Consider the following 22,671-nt stretch of genomic DNA (forward strand, 5'->3'; position numbering starts at 1 on the left):
TCGATCCATGATGCTAAAATGCAAGCGATTAGACGACTAATATTAAGTAATAGCAATAAAAACTGTATTGTTAGCGTCAGATTTTGTTTTTTGCTAACAAAATTATGATTTCCGTCTCATGATTTTGCACAAATATGATTCATAACCCTTTGTGATGAGAACTTGAGCAAGATAACAGAAAATAAGTTTTCATCACTGAGGAATGAATGCATAGAAATTGATCAGAGATTTGTTGAATACCACTTCTTGCTTTTGAATCTTTCTTCATTTAAAAAAATCCCAATATTTTTCAACGATTGTCTTAAACTTTTAATTTTTTTTTAAAAAAGACGTCGGATAACGGACCAAAACTAAAAAGGATTAAAAGACAAATTGTGATAGTTTATTCAACATGGAAAATACTAGTCGTAGTAAAGTATAATATAGGAATCGAGGTTGACATCAACCGACATGCATGGGTAACCCTAACAATTATGATGAAATATTATGCTGAATCAGTGGTACAGCTTTGGGAGCACAGGTGACATCGCCCCCTTCCCCTTCCCCTAATTGAAAAAAAGGGGATAAAGGGAGAAAAATTAATATTCCACCCAGCCCGATGACCTTGTTCTTTAAAAGTATGCATTCCGTACTGAGATCCTCGTCGTCCCCCCCCCCCTCTCTCTCTCTCTCTCTCTCTCCCTCTCTCCCTGCGGACAACATGAATTCGATCGGCACCCCTAAACGGCTTGATTCGCACTACTGATGAACGGACGTCTCCTGAAAACATGTGTGGAAGTCTTTATCGAGGAGGAGCATTGATCTTGAGTATAAAATCCCGGTATAAGATACATTTATAAAAATAGATTTAGTGTTTTAGCTTGCTGGAGGTAATCCAGGGGGTGCAGATGGTATCCTTGAACCACCCGAATGGTACGGGTACGCAACAGTGGAAACACATGCGGTTGATGATGGTAGTGGTGGTGGTGGTGGTGGTGGTGGTGGGTACGCTACGTAGGATACAGGGGGATAGGGCGCGGTGGACGGTGGATAAGGTTGGCTTGGAGGTAGGTGGAATGCCGCAGACGTTGGTGGCGAATAGAACCCTCCCGATCCCGGCATATTGAAGGACGTGAACTTCCCGATGTCTTCATACGCTGGTGGTGGAACGTCCGGTAGGCTCGAGTTTGGATCACCTATGTGGGTCAGGGCTAATTCTCTTATACTCTCTCTTGGTACGTCACCAAAGTCCTCTGTTCCTTCTCCAGCTACATCACCTGAAGGGTTTTCCGTATTTGCACCGGGTTCTGGTGAGGGAGGTTTTGAGGTGTTTTTCTTCAGGCAGCACTGATAGAAAAAGAACAATCCCACTAATGATCCAATGACGATTCCAGCTATTTCCCAACCTGAGAGGCCGTTACCTACAACAACAACAAAAAATTGAGGAAATGGATGTGACAATGATAACAAAATATTGATTACAATCGGTCTAGAGCTAGATTTGTACCATGCAGTTACTGTGATATCTCTAATCCGATTGGCAGGTTTGAAAATGCAAGACCAGTAACATGACTGTTATTTCGTAGGCTATCAAACATAATTTTTTCCGTCTGTTGTGTCCTTTTACTCTTCAGTGAGGTTTCGTCATCAATATGACACAAGATAACAAGAAAATTTCTGTGTAAAATGTTTTTGAATCATTACAAAATCACTATTTTATCAGGACTATTTCCCCTTTGAAATAGTGAAAAGGTTGTGTCTGACAACTACTCCGGTAACAGTTGCTCCGTGGTCAATATCCTGCACAAACCGATTCTAGAACCTGGACCGACCACTAATACTTTTATTTTTTGATTGAGTCTTATTTATCCAGGTGAGCCACATCATTATCAACACCGCTCTTAAAGGTAAAGACCAGTGTTTGGAAACGCCCCAATTTCAAAAAATGAAATGGAAGCTCTTATTACCAATCATGTGAAAGAGTATGTTTTGACTAAAATACATGATGATAAAAATGTTGCCGGGAAACCACGTACTAATTGATATATTTGATAAATTAGTTTATCTAATGGTGTGTGAGAGATAAACGCACGTGTCGCGCACGTGTGCGTAGTCCCATATACATCTTTCTGTGTACAATGCTTGTAACTTTACGAAGACTGGGCCAAATTTCTTATCATTTTGATGATTCCAGAACCTTGCAGTACACACCAATACTTATATGCTAGATGATCAACCTTTCCTGATCGATTCCACAACGTTTCTTTCACAATGCAATCGCATGACCATAACTGGTCTTTATTTTTAATTCCTGTGGGCCCTGCAATTATTATTACCCAAGCATTGATAGGTACCAATTTAGAGAGGGTTATATTTAGGCAAAATAAACTTGCCTAAGGATGTTTGCAACGAGTGTGTTGATCAAACCGAGAACCTCTAGCATATGAGTCGATCAAGAGCCTACACCAATTTATACCACAGTACTATCACTACTCATAACCCCCGGCCCCCACTCCGGGGTCGGAATGACCGCATGCGTGTTACCAAAATGTCCGGTAAAGTTTTCACGCACCAAAGTCCGGCTCGTACATACACAAAATTGACTTTACACACCGGACTTAGGGGCAGTTTTCAAAAGAAGGGAACACGCATATGAGTACCCTAAATAACACTGAGTGGGGGGGGGGGGGGCGGGTCATAACCCCATACCCATCTACAACTCTAATCTTAGCGACTGTCGCACACGCAGGAGCACATAATTATAGCTACATGTGAGCATCCTTACATCTACCCTCGGATAGGACGTTAAATGGAGCCAAGTGTAGAGAAGAGTCATCGTGTACCTTTGCACATTAAGAACACACTGTACTTTTCGTATAAGAGTAGGGGAAACCCTGGTGTCGTGGTCCACCTGTACACCCCGGACCAGTTGTACCGGGAGGAGAGACCCAAGCGTTATCAGTGATTCAGTTCGCTTTTCGGCTCTCAGTCGCAGGTGACGCCAATACATAATAACAAGAAGAAGAGGAACTAGAAATGCAACGATGTGCGTGCAATGACGCCATGTTTCTACGTGTCAAACGAAAGAGCTTCTCTCGGACTATCCAGAGCAATTTGTACGAAGTCTGTAGCTTCTGTAATATTGGAGATAGGTAGGGCGAAATAAAGGCCTCAACAGTGACCTTGATGGGATGGTAGTGACTATGCCTACGAAGTTTGAAAGAAATTGGGATAGGGGAAAGAACCTAGAAAGGGCTCGCAAGCACTGTGTGCAAAAACCAATGGAATTTGGTGCATGTTCGTCATTGCAATGACGACCTTCGTCATTGCCTTGTTTTCGTTCACATTCTGCCCCATTAATATACTTATCCGTGTTTTCCTTATCCTTATCGTCAGGAAATCGCATTCGTTTTGCACGTAGTGTTTGTGATTCCTAGTTAGGTGCTTTTCTCATGTCCTTTTCCTTTCAAATTTCATAGGCATAGTCTCTAACATCTCATCAAGGTCACTACATTCTTCGATTTTGGAAATCGCTCATGCATGACCGTCCAGGCGCCATTTTGTCTGTTTCTGGTCCATTTTAAGGCCTTTATATCTTCCTTCCTATCTCCACTATCCTAGATCCTACAAACTTCTAACAAATTCCTCTAGATAGTCTGAGAGATGTTCTTTCATCTGCGACGTATGACTTGACCTTCAAAATGCCATCTTCATACTCGAAATTCAAATCTAAAACCGACTCCGTCAAAAATCTCTCAAGTTCTTGAAAAATGGACCCCTAAATAAGCTAAAACTGCCATAACTTTCTCATATAGATTCCGTTTTGTATTTAAATCACACAGTATCTTTATCTCATAATTGCACATAGCCATGCCAAATTTCACGCTCCAATGGCTTTGCACAACATAAATAGCGCCCTCTAAAGTTCTGGGAATTGGCTTTCTCTTTGTGGCCGTATCTCCATAATGGCTTGGCAAACCCGTACCCTTATTTGGTATCATTAGAAAGAGGATTTCATGGTTGTTATTGTAAAAAACTCTCTTTTTTTCTATGATAATCCTATCGAAACACGTGATGTAAATATTTTTATAGGACAAAATGGCGTCTTAAATGGCCCCATTGACCAATTTCAAAAATCCGGCCAAGAGGTGCCCTGCGTATTGCAACTCGGCATGTCACTGCAAATTTTCAAGGAAAAAAAAGGACGTTTAAGGGGCGAAAAGCAGTCTGAAAAAATGACGTCAAAGCCGATACGTGTTAGATTCGGGCGGAAACTCGGCGGAATTCGTGTAGTGACCTTTGTTTAAATGCGATTTATTCACAATTTTCTGTGTGAACATATACTATACTTGGTATCATTCGAAAGGGCACTTCATTGTGGTCAGTTTGACACCATTGTTATCTTGGCGCAATGTATTGCACGCATTAAACGCGCTATTACGTAATGCATAGTAAATTCATCATTTTTGGCGGTAACTTTGCGCTGACACTTTCGAATTTTACCAAACTTGACAGACAGTTGTTACGTATATGGATACATATGTCTGCCAAGTTTCATTGATGTAGGTATAAAGATCGTCAATTTAGAGCAAGTTGAAGTTATTTCTCAATTTTCTTGAAAAAGGCGAATTTGGAGGGCATTTTTCGCAAAGTCAGTCAGTATGGCTGGAAAGGGCATAACTTTAAGTATCTAAATCCAAAAAAGGGTACGGGTCTGCCAAGCCATAATGGAGATACGGCCGCAGAAAGAAAGCCAATTCCCAGAACTTTAGAGGGCGCTATTTATGTTTTGCAAAGCCATTGGAGCGTGAAATTTGGCATGGCTATGTGCAATTATGGGATAAAGATACTGTGAGATTTAAATACAAAACGGAATTTATATGAGAAAGTTATGGCAGTTTTAGATTATTTACGGGTCAATTTTTCAAGAATTTGAGAGATTGTTGACGGAGACGGTTTCAGATTTGAATTTTGAGTACGAAGATAGTATTTTGAAGGTCAGGTTATACGTCGCAGATGAAAGAACATCTCTTAGACTATCTAGAGGAATTTGGTAGAAATGTGTAGGATCTATGATAGTGGAGATAGGAAGGAAGAAATAAAGGCCTTAAAATGGACCAGAAACGGACAAAATGGCGCCTGGACGGTTATGCATGAGTGATTTCGAAAATCGAAGATCGTAGTGACCTGGATGAGATGTTAGAGATGATGTCTACGAAATTTGAAAGGAAAAGGACATGAGGAAAGCACCTAACTAGTGATAACAAGTACTACGTGCAAAACGAATGGGAAATCCGGACGATAAGGAAAACCAGGATAAGACTAGAAATGCAATCGTATCACAACGATGTGCGTGCAATGACGCCATGTTTCTACGTGTCAAACGAGAGAGCTTCTCTCGGACTATCCAGAGCAATTTGCACGAAGTCTGTAGCTTCTGTGATATTGGAAATAGGTAGGGCGAAAGAAAGGCATCAACAGTGACCTTGATGGGATGGTACTATGCCTACGAAGTTTGAAAGAAATTGGGATAGGGGAAAGAACGTAGAAAGGGCTCGCAAGAGCTGCGTGCACAAACCAATGGGATTTGGTGCATGTTTGACATTGCAATCAAGTTCGTTCTGGGGGCCAAAAGCGTGAACCCGATATGCCCCATAGACAATGCGTGTAATGAATGGGCGGAAAACGTGCAGGATCTGTATTATGACCGGAGTTAAATTGTTTTTTCTCTCTCTCTTTACGTCTCTTTATGGGCCGTATTTGGTATCATTAGAAAGAGAATTTCATGGTTGTTATTGTAAACCACTCTCTTTTTTTCTATGATAATCCTATCGAAACACGTGATGTAAAATAGATTTATAGGACAAAATGGCGTCTTAAATGGCCCCCTTGACCAATTTCAAAAATCCGGCCAAGAGGTGCCCTGCGTATTGCAACTCGGCATGTCACTGCAAATTTTCAAGGAAAAAAAAGGACGTTTAAGGGGCGAAAAGCAGTCTGAAAAAATGACGTCATAGCCGAAACGTGCTAGGTTCGGGCGGAAACTCGGCGGAATTCGTGTAGTGACCATTGTTCAAATGCGATTTACTCACAATTTTCTGTGTGAACATATATTATACTTGATATCATCCGAAAGGGCACTTCATTGCGGTCAGTTTGACACCATTGTTAACTGCGCGCAATGTATTGCGCGCATTGAACGCGCTATTACGTAATCCATAGTAAATTCATCATTTTTGGCGATAACTTTGTGCTGACATATTCGAATTTTACCAAACTTTGTAAACAGTTGTCACGTATATGGATACATATGTCTGCCAAGTTTCATTGATGTAGGTATAACGATCGCCATTTTAGAGCAAGTTGAAGTTATTTCGGAATTTTCTTGAAAATGGCAAATTTGGAGGGCAATTTTCTCAAATTTGGTCAGTGAAAGGGTATATAATTTTGTATATGGCTGGAAAGGGCATATGTTCAAGTATCTAAATCCCAAAAAGGGTACGGGTTTGCCAAGCCATTATGGAGATACGGCCACAGAGAGAAAGCCAATTCCCAGAACTTTAGAGGGCGCTATTTATGTTGTGCAAAGCCATTGGAGCGTGAAATTTGGCATGGCTATGTGCAATTATAAGATAAAGATACTGTGAGATTTAAATACAAAACGGAATCTATATGAGAAAGTTATGGCAGTTTTAGATTATTTAGGGGTCCATTTTTCAAGAACTTGAGAGATTTTTGACGGAGACGGTTTCAGATTTGAATTTTGAGTACGAAGATGGCATTTTGAAGGGCAGGTTATGCATCGCAGATTAAAGAACATCTCTTAGACTATCTAGAGGAATTTGTTAGAAGTTTGTAGGATCTAGGATAATGGAGATAGGAAGGAAGATATAAAGGCCTTAAAATGGACCAGAAACGGACAAAATGGCGCCTGGACGGTCATGCATGAGTGATTTCCAAAATCGAAGAATGTAGTGACCTTGATGAGATGTTAGAGACTATGCCTATGAAATTTGAAAGGAAAAGGACATGAGGAAACCACTTAACTAGGAATCACAAGCACTACGTGCAAAACGAATGGGATTTCCGGACGATAAGGATAAGGAAAACTCTAAGGAGGAGAATATTAATGGGGCAGAATGTGAACGAAAACAAGGCAATGACGAAGGTCGTCATTGCAAATATTAATGGGGCAGAATGTGAACGAAAACAAGGCAATGGCGAAGGTCGTCATTGCAATAACCTTTACCATGATTAGGCGTGCACTGTATTCCAACATCTTCTGTATGATCGCAGTTGTTTGATCCCCAGTCTTGATATATACAGTAGACCAGCCGCTCCTCATTCCCGTAACACTCGACATTGTCCAGCCAGATTGGTCCTACAGCCTCTTCGTAACCCATGAGCCCGGTGGTGAAGAACCCGTGGCCGCCGAACCCCAGTTGTCGACAGACCACCTGGCTGTTCTCGTGGTCCCAGTCGTCGTCGCATACGGTCCCCCATTGGCCGTTGTGGTAAACCTCCAAGCGTCCTTCAGAAGTGGAAGGACCGTTCACCAAACGCACTGTCCCTTCAGCTGTATTGGTCATAATTATTTTTTTTTAGTTCCTTTTTATTTCTTCCTTTTTCAAGTTAATATAACATGACAAGAGATGATAATTTGACAAGATAACATAACATAACATTAACAAGCATAATCATTAATGTGAACTTAAATGGAATTACAAATTAACAAAATTATAAAGAATGATGCTTAAAGTGCTTAAGTTTATAAATTTGTTATCAAATAATTTATGGTTTAATATACATTTTCCTTTGACTCGAATGCACATGCTATTATATATTATTTCTATTGCCTTTATATGGTTCATATTTAATTCTAAATTCCTTTGTGTCCATCCATACCTCGAGTTCCTAAAGAATTGTGGCAAAGTTACCTTCAACAAACCAAGCCAATAATCGCAAGAGAATAAGAGGAAAATCAATTGCCTGGTAACTGTGAGCCCCAGGATCAAAACCGTGTCGCCCCCCCCCCCACCCCCCCCCCCCCCCCCCCCCCCCCCCTCCGTGGATCCGCGCCTGGGCCCATCATCTGAACATATTCCGCATTTCTACTAAGACTATTATTGAATTTCCCATAGTATGTTTTATTCTTTTCCCTTTTGTTGTCAGTTTTATCGTATATAGACTAGATATTGCAGAGTGATGCGGTGATAAAGATCACATTTAATAACCATACCTTCAAATTCTTGATATATCCAATCATCTAATCTACTTTGCATGAATGGATTATATTTTGTAAATGTACACTGTTGGTCATAAAGGTGGAATAATCTTTTTTACCCCAATTTATAGAATGATTTATTCCTAATAGATCTAGATAATAGTTTACATTCTCAGATTTTATTGAGTAATAATTAAAGAGTGTTTGTTTTGCGTGACTGCTAAAGCATATGTATGCTACTATACTTATCAACTAGGGGACCTACGCCCTTAAGTCATAAATGACAGTATGCCTCACAAAATGGCACTAATGTAACATATCGACACGATTTTGATCCTGGGGGCTTCACAGTTCAGGCACATAGCCACGGGGGGCACGGGGGGCACGTGCCCCCTAAAATTTCCAAGATCGGTTGAATTTTTTTAGACCCCTTTTTTTTTACCTCGATCGATTACATGTATGTGCCCCCCCCCCCCCCAAAAAAAAAAAAACATCGAACTCTGGCTACGTGCCAGTCACAGTTACGAGGCAATTGCTTTGCCACTGAATCATGACTGTACGCAGCGAGGGCTAGGGTAGGAGGCAGCACCCACAAATGAAAAAAAAACCAAAGAAAATGTAATAAATTATCAATAATTCATTGCATTTTCCCCCGGTCCCCAATAGAAAAGAATCCTCTGTTTGTCCATGCCGTAAACCATAACGCATGGCCGTTCAGAGGAATTTTTCATGTGTCCTCTGTGTCCATCAATTTATCACGAATTCACATTGTACGCACGTGGAGCGCGTGTAGTAATTAAAGCTGTGCTTACATGCAGGTTAATTAAGCTACTGTCTCTGAAATGTGTGGTAATGGCGTGTTCTCACACCACATGGTGACGTGGAATTGGAATATCACCATGCCTCCATTCCACAGTTTGATTGCAATCTACATTAATTTTGTATCTAAGAAATGACGTGTGGTATAAAACTGTGATTCTGTTCTACACTGTGACACACTGAGCTTATATACACACATCAAGGCTAGAGTGCCACCACACTCCACAATGTGATGTAAATTAAGTTACACACATGGGAAATTTCAGATGACATATTCACGGAAGCGGGATCTATGGTCATACAATGAGAGTCTTAGTAGTTTGTTGTTCTTATCAACTTACCGGCATGAAGTGCGCACGTAACTCCGGCATCATCTGAATGACCACAGTTTGTGATTCCCCAGCCGCCATTTGAACATTCTGGCAATGTCAGCTCTCCTCCGTAACACTGAATGTCATCAAGCCAGATTCTGCCGTACCCTTGTCCAAATTCAGATGCACCATACACCTGTTCGACTCCAGCGTAACCCAGCTGTCGACAAGCAACCGCACCATCGTTCAAATCCCAGCCATCGTCACATATAGTACCCCACTCACCCGAGTGGTAGATCTCAATCCGACCCTCATTTGCTGTTCCACCGTTTATGAGTCTTATGGATCCCTCTGATTCTATATAAATATAAGGACATTTAAACTCATATCATGTTAAAAATAAAGACCAGTTCTGGTCATGCGATTGCATTGTGAAAGAAACGTTGTGGAATCGATCAGAAAAGGTTGATCATCTAGCATATACGTATTGGTGTGTACTGCAAGGTTCTGGAATCCTCGAAAATGATAAGAAACTTGGCCCAGTCTTGGTAAAGTGACAAGCACTGTACACAGAAAGATGTGCTTGACACGTGCGTTATATCTATCAGGTCCAAATAGATATAATAATTTACCAAATATATCAATTAGTAGGCGGTTTCTCAGCAAAATTTGTATGATCACGTATTAGTCAAAACATATTCTTTCACATGATTGGTAATAAGAGCTTCAATTTCATTTTTTGAGAGGGGGGCGTTTCCAAAACTGGTATTTACCTTTAAGCATCACATAGTTAACAAAAATTATAAGTGAGGCACACATGGAAAATTTCAGATGATATATTCATGGAAGCAGCATCATGCAATATAATGAGAGACTTCAAAGTTTGTTGTTCATTTCAACTTACCGGCATCATCAAGTGAGCACGTTACTCCGGCATCCTCTGAATGACCACAGTTGTGTCTTCCCCAGCCAGTGTTTGAGCATTGAGTCAGTAGGGCCTCTGTGCCACTACACTGAACGTCATCCAGCCAGATACTTCCATACCCTTCTCCAAAATAGGAAGAGCTGTAAACCTGGTCGACTCCAGAGTAACCCAGCTGTCGGCAAGCGACCGCGCCATCATTCAAATCCCAGCCATCATCACATATAGTGCCCCACTCCCCCGAGTGGTAGATCTCAATCCGCCCCTCATTTGCTGCTCCACCGTTAATGAGTCTTATGGATCCCTCTGGTTCTATATAAATATAAGGACATTTAAATTCATATCATGTTAAGCATCACAAAGTTACAAAAAATTATAAGTGAGGCACACATGGAAAATTTCAGATGATATATTCATTGAAGCAGCATCTATGGTCATATGATGAGAGACTTCAAAGTTTGTTGTTCATTTCAACTTACCGGCATCATCAAGTGAGCACGTTACTCCGGCATCCTCTGAATGACCACAGTTGTGTCTTCCCCAGCCAGTGTTTGAGCATTGAGTCAGTAGGGCCTCTGTGCCACTGCACTGCACGTCATCCAGCCAGATACTTCCATACCCTTCTTCAAAATAGGAAGAGCTGTAAACCTGGTCGACTCCAGAGTAACCCAGTTGTCGGCAAGCGACCGCGCCATCATTCAAATCCCAGCCATCATCACATATAGTACCCCACTCACCCGAGTGGTAGATCTCAATCCGCCCCTCATTTGCTGCTCCACCGTTAATGAGTCTTATGGATCCCTCTGGTTCTATATATATATAAGGACATTTAAATCCATATCATGTTAAGCATCACATAGTTACAAAAAATTATAAGTGAGGCACACATGGCAAATTTCAGATGATATATTCATTGAAGCAGCATCTATGGTCATATGAATTGTTGTTCATTTCAACTTACCGGCATCATTAGGTAAGCACGTTACTCCGGCATCCTCTGAATGACCACAGTTGTGTATTCCCCAGCCAGTGTTTGAGCATTGAGTCAGTAGGGCCTCCGTGCCACTGCACTGAACGTCATCCAGCCAGATACTTCCATACCCTTCTCCAAAATAGGAAGAGCTGTAAACCTGGTCGACTCCAGAGTAACCCAGCTGTCGGCAAGCGACCGCGCCATCATTCAAATCCCAGCCATCGTCACATATAGTACCCCACTCCCCGGAGTGGTAGATCTCAATCCGCCCCTCATTTGCTTTTCCGCCATTTACGAGTCTTACGGATCCCTCTGATTGTAAAAGACATTAAAATTCAAATCATGTTAAGAATCACAGAGATAAGCACACTCAAAAAGTTCACAATGTGGACAAAACCGTGTATTTGATGTCTTCCAACTCCAAGTCGAATACAACTCTAATCTTCCACTATGGAAAGGTTCACTCTTATTTTGTATCGTGTTTTTTTAATATAATATAATAATAATATTCCGCTTTTATATAGCGCCTAATGCATCGGTACAACGATATGTCTAAGCGCTTTACAGGTGTTTTTCGTTTGTCACGTCCACATAGACGCGACGTCAAAGATATAACGTCATTTCGGCGATTTGCGTCGGGTCGTCTCTCGTCGTCAGGCCAAATTTGAGAACGCGTTCATCCACGATTTGAGGTCAGCGGACTCAGGCTTACTCGCACACAATTTTTGCACATTCTTCACTCCCTGGGAAGCATTCCGGCCAGTCGCCATTTTACAAGCGCACACTTGCTCATCCAACCACATTAACTTTCGCATCCTACCTATTTAACACCTGGTGGAGAGTGGCAAATGTAGATTAACGTCTTACCAAGGACATTAGGCGGGGCTCGAACCCCGTACCTTGTGATCTGCAGTCGGGTGACTTATCCACTAGACCACAACACCTCTACTATTCAAGTCTTCTATTCAAGTCAATTTCAAATTCATTCATTGCAATATTACTCATAAAAATATTAAACAATTTAATGATGCAATTCACATTTGGGGAAACATACATTGAAGATAATTATGATAAAAGTCATTAAAATATCAAACAAACTTCATACGCACTAAATGAAAATGACTGTGCATAGAATATTATCATAATTCTAATTGGAGTATATGGAGGATTGCTAAAGGTCCAAGATCGAGGGAGAAAATATATATCAATAACAACAATTATGTAACTTCACGACAAATCAAATCAAAAGAATGAAGTGATAAAACAAAACTATATAATATGAAGACATACACTTTCCAACGTGATAATTTAGGGTTAGTACAAATGGTCATACAGGTACATTACTTTGTGATTCAAATAATTATGTGGAAGGCGTTTTAAATTTTCGTTTGTAAAGTGATAGAGTATAGGCTTTTCTTGAATTATCATTGGGAATATTATTCCAGCATTTTTGTTCCAATAAGATAAAGAGTTGACCAAGATGATATTATCGAAGTAATAGCAAGATTAATTGTTTGTTTGTACTGTTGTTGTCTCATCATCATCGTCATCACCATTACTATTAAACCGACTCGACATTACAAATGGCTCAGTGGCGTCATGGTATGATGATGATGATGAAAATAAAACTGCTTGTGCTACTACAAAATTACTACGCCTACTATTACTACTACTACTACTAATGATATTCATAAAAGTAATAGCAATAATTAAAATAATAATAATAATAATAATAAAATTGTTGTTTTATTATTGTTAATATTATTACTATCATTAATGATAATGCTAATGATACAAATAACAACAATGATCATGATCATGATAATGATGATGATGATGATGAAAATATACTACTAAAAATATGACTTTAACTACTATTTACTATTACAACTATTATTACTACTAATAATAATTATAATAATTAATAATAATGGCGGTGATTATGATGATGACAGCAACAACATGCAGCGACAACAAGGCTTGAAATAGAACATCTTTTAACTCTCAAGCACATTAGATATCCATGCATGTTAAAGCTTATCTGCCGTAGTTTACAGGAGGGATTAGACCGCTCTGCAAGGTCACTGGACAGGTGGTTATCTCATCAACTCAGCTCTCAGTTAACATAAGAAAAAGAGGATCATGGGGGACCAATGGTCACCGATTAGGCATTGTTTGTTATATAGAGGGCGCAAGTAGCTACCAGTAGTGCAGTGGGCATTTAACCGGGGTAAGGAGCGATAAATAGAGACTAATATTTTGCCAGAAGACGTTATATTTGCTCAACATTTCAATGTAAAAGGTGAAATGAAAGAACTACTATATATGTCACGACAATTTGAAATAGGCTACCTATAGCTGTTTCCCTATAGCTAGATCGCTATCTTATTTTAAATAGCTAGACATGTAATAGCCACTTGTATATTATACGACAATCAAAAGACACATACCATATTCTCCCTGAGAAAGAACTGTTTCAAAGAGTTTAGACGACGAGAGGAAGAGAAATGTAAGGGTGGTCAATAATTTCATCCACACATGTTGATCCATATTTCTTTATATAAAAATATGTCTCTTCCAAAAATGCAGTACGGCTTACGACAAGCTTTATATTCAGTACAGCGCGAGCTGTGTATTCTCGTAAGGCGCTTTACAAATCGATTCCTTCACGACGATATATTACGCTGTCTCAATATAGTTTTATTTGGTGGTTTTGTGCAGTTTATTACCAAGTGAATCATCCCGGTATACAGCGAGTATGTATAGAGAGCAAACAAAAGACCTGCATTACGTAACTTATTTGGGCAGTACGCGTACGTTAAGGATGACCGTGCATGGTCATCAGTTCATAGGGTGTGTCGGTTAGATCTATTACGTCTATGGTTAGATCGAGAGAAAGAGATAACGGCATACTCTATCATAGGTTATTGAGACACAACCGCTCTGAAACGCATCCATTTTAATTACCCATCATCGAAAAGATATGTAAATGCATGCAGGCATTGTAAGCAGCGAGGGATTGTCAACAATAATATTTTTTTAAATATTTTAACTACAAAATATCGCGTCATAATTGTAGCGATTGGAATATGATATCTAGAAATAAATACTTGAACATCATTTTTCTTAGGGCAAGTCAGTGAGTCAGTGGATCCTTTCAAAATAAAATTTTCGATGCTTTATTATGATCATTGAGATTTTAGAAGAGCAAGCTCATTTAACTCTATCTCTCTCTCACACACATCCAATCCCTTCAGGTAACACAGATGACACCTTAATTGCCTAAATTCTTGTTTTCAAACTAATTGATAAATGATTATTCCCAATAGCTCATCGATCATTCATTAATTTTCTGATATTGTTGACATTTTTTCTTTACGAAATATTCAGTCGTGTGTTTATTTGTCCCGTCTTTCCTATAGCCATCTGATGAAAGAGTTTGTCCATTTTTGCTTTCATTTATTGTTATCATTTCATGCTTTTCTTGACATTTTATTTTCTTTCCTTTCCTTTCCTCATATCTTTTTCAAATTTGATAATAGATTGCATTCAATTTTCGTTGCTGTTGTTGTTTTTCATACAAATTAAAGCATCAAACTTTTTTCTAAAGCTCTTTACTTTTCGAGAGTCAATGTCTGTATAAATCGTGTACAATAATTGCGTCTCAAAAAGCTTATAGTTGGTAAAAGTCTTTCAACTAATTATTTGAAGCAAAAAAAAATCAGGGAATTTCCATACTTTATGATCTCTGAGTCATCATTAAATTTGACAATGTATTTTACGCTTGAATGAGCAAAAATATTTTTTGTAGAAAGAGTGCAAAATACTTAATACAGCCTTGACAAGAATCGGCTTTTGCTCTGACTAGCTGGTATCAGCAAAGTTGAGAGTCGTGAAAAGGCTTGGAAATGTTCATACTCTGATCATTTATGCCTATCAACTAGCTGCACTAGTTTGGCCAGGAGGGATTAGACCTCCCTGCAAGGTCACTGATAGGTGGTTATCTCCTCAATGGGGGACCACTGGTCACCGATTTGTCATTGTTGGCTATATAGAGTGCGCAATTAGCTATAAGTAGTGCAGTGGGGTTTAAAGACAACATATAAAAGAACAGGCTTTGTTCCAGGTCTTTCGGATAGTGACGTTAAAGGTCGGTCCCCAGACTTGAATAATCATATCCGATTGATAAACGTCTGTAAAAGATCACGCGCGCGCGCGCACACACACACACACATGTATGTCCCAACCCAACATATCCCATCAACATGTTATGGTTAAGTGAGCAATTAACTTAAAGGCCCACTGCACTACTTGTAGCTACTTGCGCCCTCTATATAACAAACAATGCATAATCGGTGACCATTGGTCCCCCATGATCCTCTTTTTCTTATGTTAACTGAGAGCTGAGTTGATGAGGGCGCTCTAATCCCTCCTGTAAAGTATGGCAGATAAGCTTTAAATGCTTACTCAACTTTTGATTGTCGATTGTTTTGTAATAAATAGTACTATTTGATGAGCTTTATTTAATTTAAACGGTTCCTATAGTCACTCGATAAAACCAAACGGTACCGCATCGACTCCAAACCGACCGATTTGGGGCCATATATGCATATATAATGTAATATTTTCGTTCGGTGTGATGTCGGTGTGATGTCGGTGTGATGTCGGTGTGATGTCGGTCTTGTCGGTGTAAACGAGGTATGACATACTTTCGATGTTAGATAACTAATATTGTTCACCAAAGATGGCCCAGACAGAAATAACAATCAATCATTAATCAAAGTTTAATTGACGTATGGAAATATTAAGTGCAAGCTAAATCTGAAAAATGCAAAACTTGTAAGTTTCATGATACCAGCCATAACAAATACCAATCATATTTGAAAGGTCTGTATTTGAACCCTTTTACAAAAAAATCTTTCACGAAAGTGGCTCTTAATTGCACAATAAAGCGTAAATATCGTCATATTGTTGATGTCATTGATAGAAAAGACTTTGAACTATCCACAGATCAACATGAATGGAAATTCCTGAAAATCGTTTTAAGTGTCCTATATTCGGGCAGACTTTTTTTTCTCTAATTTTAATTTTAAACTTTTATATTTTCAAGTTCCTTGCTTTCTTTTCCTATGTTTAACATTAAATTTAGATCACTCTTTGTCCTCCTTGGTTTATCTATTTACAAGTCGATAGTTGTTTGTCAGAAGATTCTAGCCATTCCAAGTTCATGCATAGCGAATTGTAAACGTTGAAGTTGTAAAGACTTAAACATTTCCAATTCTAAGTTCCCATTTTGATTCATCTGTGAGGGCAGTACATAAGTTTCGTAACTAAAGCTCTTAAACCCCCGGCGTTTAAACTCGGTATTGATTTTTGGGGTCCACCCTAAAACAGTGGCGGAACATGGATCCAGGCCCGAGCTGAAAGGGGCATTGGTGTTCTGGGGATTGGGGGCCTCTGTCTTGTGAGATGGATGAAAAAGCGAGAAAAATGAATGTTGGAGAATGGTCATATCATCATATTCATAATTTGCTAACCCCCCTCTCTCTCTCTTTCTCTCTCTCTCTCCCTCCCTCGACCCCCCTCTCCCCCCTCTGGTGCCAGGTAAAAATGTCAGAGGTAAAAATGTCAGAGGTAAAAATGTCAGAGGTACAAAATTAATGTCAGAGGTACAAATGTCAGAGGTACAAATGTCAGAGGTACAAAATGTCAGAGGTACAAATGTCAGAGGTACAAACAAAAAGTCAGAGGTACACTGTCGCTCATAAAGTTGGAATATTTTTGTTTTACCCCAATTTATGGAATTATTTTAAAAACAATAGATCAAGATAATAGTGTTTATTGCATTTTACCCCGGTCCCAAACATAAAAAAAATCCTCTGGACGGCCATGCATTATGGCTCAAACATATTTTTATACCTTATTTGTGACATTGGCAGGACTGGTCAGGAATTGGCGGAAGCTCAGGGGTTTGGGGAAATAAATTACGGTCAGATGAGCATATTTTGATACCTTATTTGTGACACTGGCAGGACACAAATTGGCCTGGGGTTTAGGGGGCGGAGCCACCAGAAGCTCAGGGGGGTTATACATCAAATTATTGTCAGATGAGCATATTTTAAACCTTATTTGTGACACTGGCATGTCAAGAATTGGCATTGGGTCTAGGGGGCAGAGCCCCCTGAAGCTCAGGGGTTTCGAGCAATAAATAACGGTCAGATGAGCATATTTTGATACCTTATTTGTGACACTGGCAGGACAAAAATTCGTGTTGGGTCCAGGGGGATGAGCCCTCAGAAGCTCAGGGGTTTTATACATCAAATTATCGTCAGATGAGCATATTTTTATACCTTATTTGTAACACTGGCAGGTCACGAATTGGCGTGGGGTCCAGGGGCGAAGCCCCAGAAGCTCAGGGGTTTGGGGCAATAAATTACGTTCAGATGAGCATATTTTTATACCTTAATATTTGTAACACTATCAGGTCATGAATTGGCTCTGGGATTCCAAGGGGCGGAGCCCCCAGAAGCTCAGTGGTTTTTGGCATTTTTATAACGGTCAGAAAAGCATGCAGGGCCCGCGTTAGGGCCCCTGATGGGGTCGAGGGGGTTGAGCCCCTGAAACTTAGGGGTTTTATGGTCAGATAAACATATTTTGATACCTTATTTGTGACACTGGCAGGACACTAATTGGCGTGAGGTCCAGGGGGCCGAGACCCAGAAGCTCAGGGGTCTTAAGCATTAAATTACCGTCAGATTAGCATCCAGCCGTCCGCCTTAGGGCCAGGGGCAGAGCCACCAGAAGTCAGGGGTTTTAAGGCATTTAAAGATAAAGGTGAGTTCTGGTCATCTGATTGCATTGTGAAAGAAAAGCTGTGGAATGGATCAGAAAAAGTTGATCATGTAGCATGTAAGTATTGGTGTGTAGTGCAAAGTTCTGGAGTCATCAAAATCATAATAAATTTGGCCCAGTCTTGGTAAAGTAACAAGCACTGTACACAGAAAGATGTATATGGGACTACACAAATTATGTCGGGGCTACTAACCTTGATTTCCTAATCTTTCTATGTTCATTACTCAGCCAGTATACATTTTCTACTAAAATTGCTTGGCAATTAACATTTATGTGTTATCTTGAACATTCAGTGTAAGTTTTGTTAGACTCTGTGAGAATCCATTTTCTTTTTTTCTTTTTTTACCAGTCAGAACTCACTCTTTATCTTTAATCACGGTCAAATGACCATTTTTTATGTTTTCTTTTGGCCCCGGAAATTAGAAATTTACGTCGTCAGATATTTCGTTCAGTGGCTAAGGAGTGGGGAAGAATTTTTTTGTTTAATATTGCTTCCTTTAGCACCAAAAAAAAAAAAAAAAAAAATCCCCCTTTTTTCCTTCTTTTTTTCTACCTTTTTTGTTTTGCCTTCTTTTTTTTTTTTACCTGGATCCGCCACTGGTACCTTGTACGTGTACCGAAGTTTACAATAATACTATCAAACCGAAACAAAACAAAACAAAACAAAACATTTTTTGTTTTCCACCTTTAAACTCATGCCAAAACCATTAACAACATCCTTTAGACCTTTTCCTTTGGACCTGTACAGTTCGAGGTTATTTTTAGAGTCAGCTGTACTCTTAATAACCAGCACTTAGTACGCTCTATTTAGTATAACTATATCACATTGTTTGTACTTGAAAAATAAGTACAAATTAAAGGAATGAAATGAAAAAGGAGTTCAACTGTTCTGGGAAGAGATATGTTTTCAATAATAACTTAAATTGGTCTATGGACTATATGATTTGATTAAAGTTGGGATAGCTTTCCATTTGTTGGATGTAGTTACAGTAAATATGCGATTACAAGCTTTGCTACGAGTTTTTGGAATGGTTATCAAACACATGAAACTAAATCAAGGCTGTCGTGTAATTATATCAGCAGATCATGGTCTACATCCTTTCTAACCATTTTTAACTCACCCATTTAAAGGTCAAATTCAAAGAAAATCACAAATATGTAAACTAATGTATCACTAGAAACTGGTAAGCTAACAGATGGCCATGGTACAAGTTTTATGTCAACTACATATCCGGTGATTTATCAAAATACAAATACAACCACCTCCATAGCAGCTGGGATATACGAGAGATTCGCCGGAAAAATAACGATGTTTTAATGACGTCACTATATGGATCAATACTGCCCGAGCAGACGACATCCCATAAAGAATGTACATAATTGCAAAGCTATTTTGTCAAATTATAATGAGTTTACTGTATATAAATGTAAAGGCATGTCAAACCGTTCAAAAGGAGATATGACCCGATTCTGAAAAACTAAAATCTTTTGCTTGTAAATACACAGGATTTGGGTTAATTAACAATCAAAGAAACCAGACTTTCAAATTGAAAAACCCCCGGAATGATATTAAGGATGGCACTTGTTCCCTCTTGAAACGCCGAACATACCGCGGTGTGTGCAGTTGAATATACAATGCCGTCTTTTTTGTTTACAAGCGAAAGATTCCTTTATTTTTGTATCACTGCATTTGTCATCAAAATAAAACCATGCGCGGGGTTTAGAGTGAGGCAATAGATTTTATTTAGCCTGACGATACTAAAGTAAGAGAAAGAACTCAAGAGAAGATGAAAAAACAGGCACTGAAAATGTGTGAAATGTCATGGGACATCGTCTGCTTGTGCAAATCATGTCCATACTGTGATCTCACACAGATCAGCAGCGTTCGGAGAGCTCTTCAGGTGCTATGCCGGGGCTGTATTTAAGCGTTTTGTAATTTATAATAATCATTATTTCGAATGTTTCCAAGCATTGAATTTTGATAACCTTGTCGAATCAAAGTTTCAACTTTGCAATAATGAATATAAAGTTAGTTTTTAAAAAACAAAACAGTGGAAGCACGGTGAGTACTGTTTGTCTTTTTTTAAAATCATCAATTGTGTCCATATAATTCAATTGGTAGGTTGGTAAAATATTGATATAATATTAGATAGCTTTGAGTGTGATACAAGAGTATATTGCCATAGCGAGAGCAATATTTTCTTGTATCACACGAAAACAAAGCCATTAATATTATTTTTTATTATCTAGAGCAGGCTGACTAGCGAAATAGCAAAATTAGACTTTCAGTTTTTTTGGAAATCAAGCAATATTGTGAGAGTATTTTAAACCCACTAATGACCTATGACCTTAATGGACATGGAAACCGATGGCCATCTCCATTTAAGGTTTCAGGAATCAAAAGAATTTCCGTCTATTATATCGAACTTGTTCAATAGAGCGGTTTATCACAACCAGGAGCTTATTTGGCGCTGAATGCCATCACCTATTAAGAGCCGAAATCATTTTGTGAAAATCTAAAATCTGGGATTTTGTGAGAACTGGAGAACTGGGGAAATTGTCGAGATTCTCGAGATTTGGATACAACAAGAATTCCTTTTCAAAGTTGGGCTAGAAATCTGTCAAAAGGTAGGAAATAAGCCTACATGTTTTGACTTTTAGACTTGACTAAGAAATCTCACGAGTTTGATATTTTCTGGAGTTTGGGGAAAAATCACGCCAAAATCTCTGATTTTGGCTTGAAGAAAGTACGTTTTTTTTTTTTTTTAGGTGGTTCCTAAGTTTTGGTACGAATTAAAATACATCAAGCCATTCTCTTCTAATCCTAGTGTACAGCTACGTTCGTGACTCGTGTGTTTGGGCACGCAACATTAGTATACTGTTTCGCTGTGAATTGCTGTGAATTTTTCTATATTTCTGTTTGCTATTGTATGATTAAGATAGCAAAACAGTATGCATAAGCTAATGACAGGTGCCTTGCAGCTATCCTTAATGAAGTCATTTTGTGTGGTATAGAAGCTCCATAAATGAGACTTTTCTATTAAGAGTTTGAGAAGAGTAGATCTGATGTTGTTCATCAGATCTACTCGTCTCAAACTCTTAATATAAAAGACTCAGATTCTGATACTTTAAGCTCTGATAAAATTGCTTCATTGTTATTGAAAAGTATATAGGGTCAAATAATATAGTCCCAACTCCCAAGGCAAACATTGCTTCAGGTTTAAAAAAAATTAATGTACATCTAGATCTACTTGGTACAGAGTATGTTTTTTAAAGAACAAATCTAAATCGCTTGATGCTTCGTTTGCTATATTGCAATCAAAATTTTCATGCAAAGCTTTTGATTTGTTGAGACTTTCCATTTAATCACTCATACTTATCCTTCAAAGACATTTGGTCCACAGCCAACAGATGTTCTAGAAGTCATTGGTCACTTAATCGGACGCCTATTAACACTGGACACCTCATAACACCGGACAACTTTTAAATGCCCGTATGTCCTAGGGAATTAAAATGACTAATATGCATCGAAGGTCAACTCAGAATGACAAGTTGACCTAAATGCACTTGTTACCTATACACAGGGGCGTCGCTAGAGGGGGTGTGGGGTTTGTTCTTCATTTTCCGAAAGAGCATAACAAATAACGTCCAAGTGTCGAAAACCAGTTAAAAAGGTTCAGTACTGGCTGAGATATGACCATCTGAATGAAAATATTTCCTATAGGAGCTCAGTGTTATATTGCTCTGGCTCATAGCTCACAGCTGTGTCGGATATGGCGGGCGGAACGTGCCATATTCATGACAACTAAACATCCATTCGACAGATGTATAGTTTTAACCAATCAGAACACAGGAAACTGTACGACTATACAACTATACGACCTATACGGCTATTCATCCATCGAACGTATAGTTTCCAGCGTGTGGGCCGAAGTGCCATAACTATACAACTATACAACCATACGACTATACGACTATACAGCCAGGGGTTTTAACTACTGCACGTGTACTAGTTTCTCTCTGCGCGAGCATAAAAACTCCTGATCAGTAGCTTTAACTACTGCACGTGCAGTAGTTAAAACCCCTGATCAGGGTTTTTTTTTGCTCTCGCAGGCCCGGCCATACTTGTTTACAATTAGACTATACGTGTTTACAGCTAGACTTTTACTTTTTTACACAGTTGTATATCACTATACCATTGTATAAACACGTACAGTTTGCGGCGTTCTGATTAGTTAAAACTATGCCTCCATTCGATGGCTGCATAGTCGTATATAGTTGTATAGTCGTATATTATTACGGCACTTTGGCCCGCACGCTGGAAACTATACTTGCGTCCAATGGATGCATAGCCGTATAGTCGTATATTATATTTGTATAGTTATATGGTCGTACAGTTTCCAGCGATCTGATTGGTTAAAACTATACGTCCATCGAATGGATGTATAGTTGTATAGTTGTCGTGAATATGACACGTTCCGCCCGCCATAGGCCTTCGTGGCTTAGTCCTTTGTTTGTCAAGCATATTTTATATTTCTTTAATTTATTGTCGATGTTTTGCTTTTTCGAAGTCTTTATTCTTCTTCTTTAG

The 22,671-nt window shown here is 39.1% G+C and overlaps 1 protein-coding gene across 2 annotated transcripts; it reads right to left on the bottom strand.

Annotated features, from left to right (window-relative positions):
* Positions 1 to 319: 319 nt before the first annotated feature.
* LOC115918316 (scavenger receptor cysteine-rich domain-containing group B protein-like) lies at positions 320 to 13,778 on the bottom strand. Of its 2 annotated transcripts, XM_030973168.1 has the most exons (7): positions 13,679 to 13,778; positions 11,217 to 11,540; positions 10,735 to 11,064; positions 10,238 to 10,567; positions 9,364 to 9,690; positions 7,229 to 7,555; positions 320 to 1,400 (listed from the first exon to the last, which is right to left on the bottom strand). In XM_030973168.1, exons 1-7 carry the CDS (start codon positions 13,776 to 13,778, stop codon positions 856 to 858), a joined length of 2,283 nt encoding a protein of 760 aa, XP_030829028.1. In that variant the 3' UTR covers positions 320 to 855. The 2 variants fall into 2 exon arrangements, with proteins under 2 accessions (XP_030829028.1, XP_030829029.1); XM_030973169.1 differs by lacking the exon at positions 10,238 to 10,567.
* Between the last annotated feature and the right edge of the window lie 8,893 nt (positions 13,779 to 22,671).

The sequence above is a fragment of the Strongylocentrotus purpuratus genome, unplaced genomic scaffold (genome assembly GCF_000002235.5).
Source record: "Strongylocentrotus purpuratus isolate Spur 01 unplaced genomic scaffold, Spur_5.0 spur5_scaffold_6, whole genome shotgun sequence".
In the NCBI taxonomy this organism is placed as follows: domain Eukaryota; kingdom Metazoa; phylum Echinodermata; class Echinoidea; order Camarodonta; family Strongylocentrotidae; genus Strongylocentrotus; species Strongylocentrotus purpuratus.

Excerpts from the sequence above, each read along its gene's own strand:
- LOC115918316 (XM_030973168.1), bottom strand. The coding sequence starts at position 13,778 with ATGGATCAACATGTGTGGATGAAATTATTGACCACCCTTACATTTCTC. Across the intron at positions 11,541-13,678 it reads TCTTTCTCAGGGAGAATATG|AGGGATCCGTAAGACTCGTA; the intron begins GTATGTGTCTTT and ends TTTTACAATCAG. Across the intron at positions 9,691-10,237 it reads GTGCTCACTTGATGATGCCG|AATCAGAGGGATCCATAAGA; the intron begins GTAAGTTGAAAT and ends ATATTTATATAG.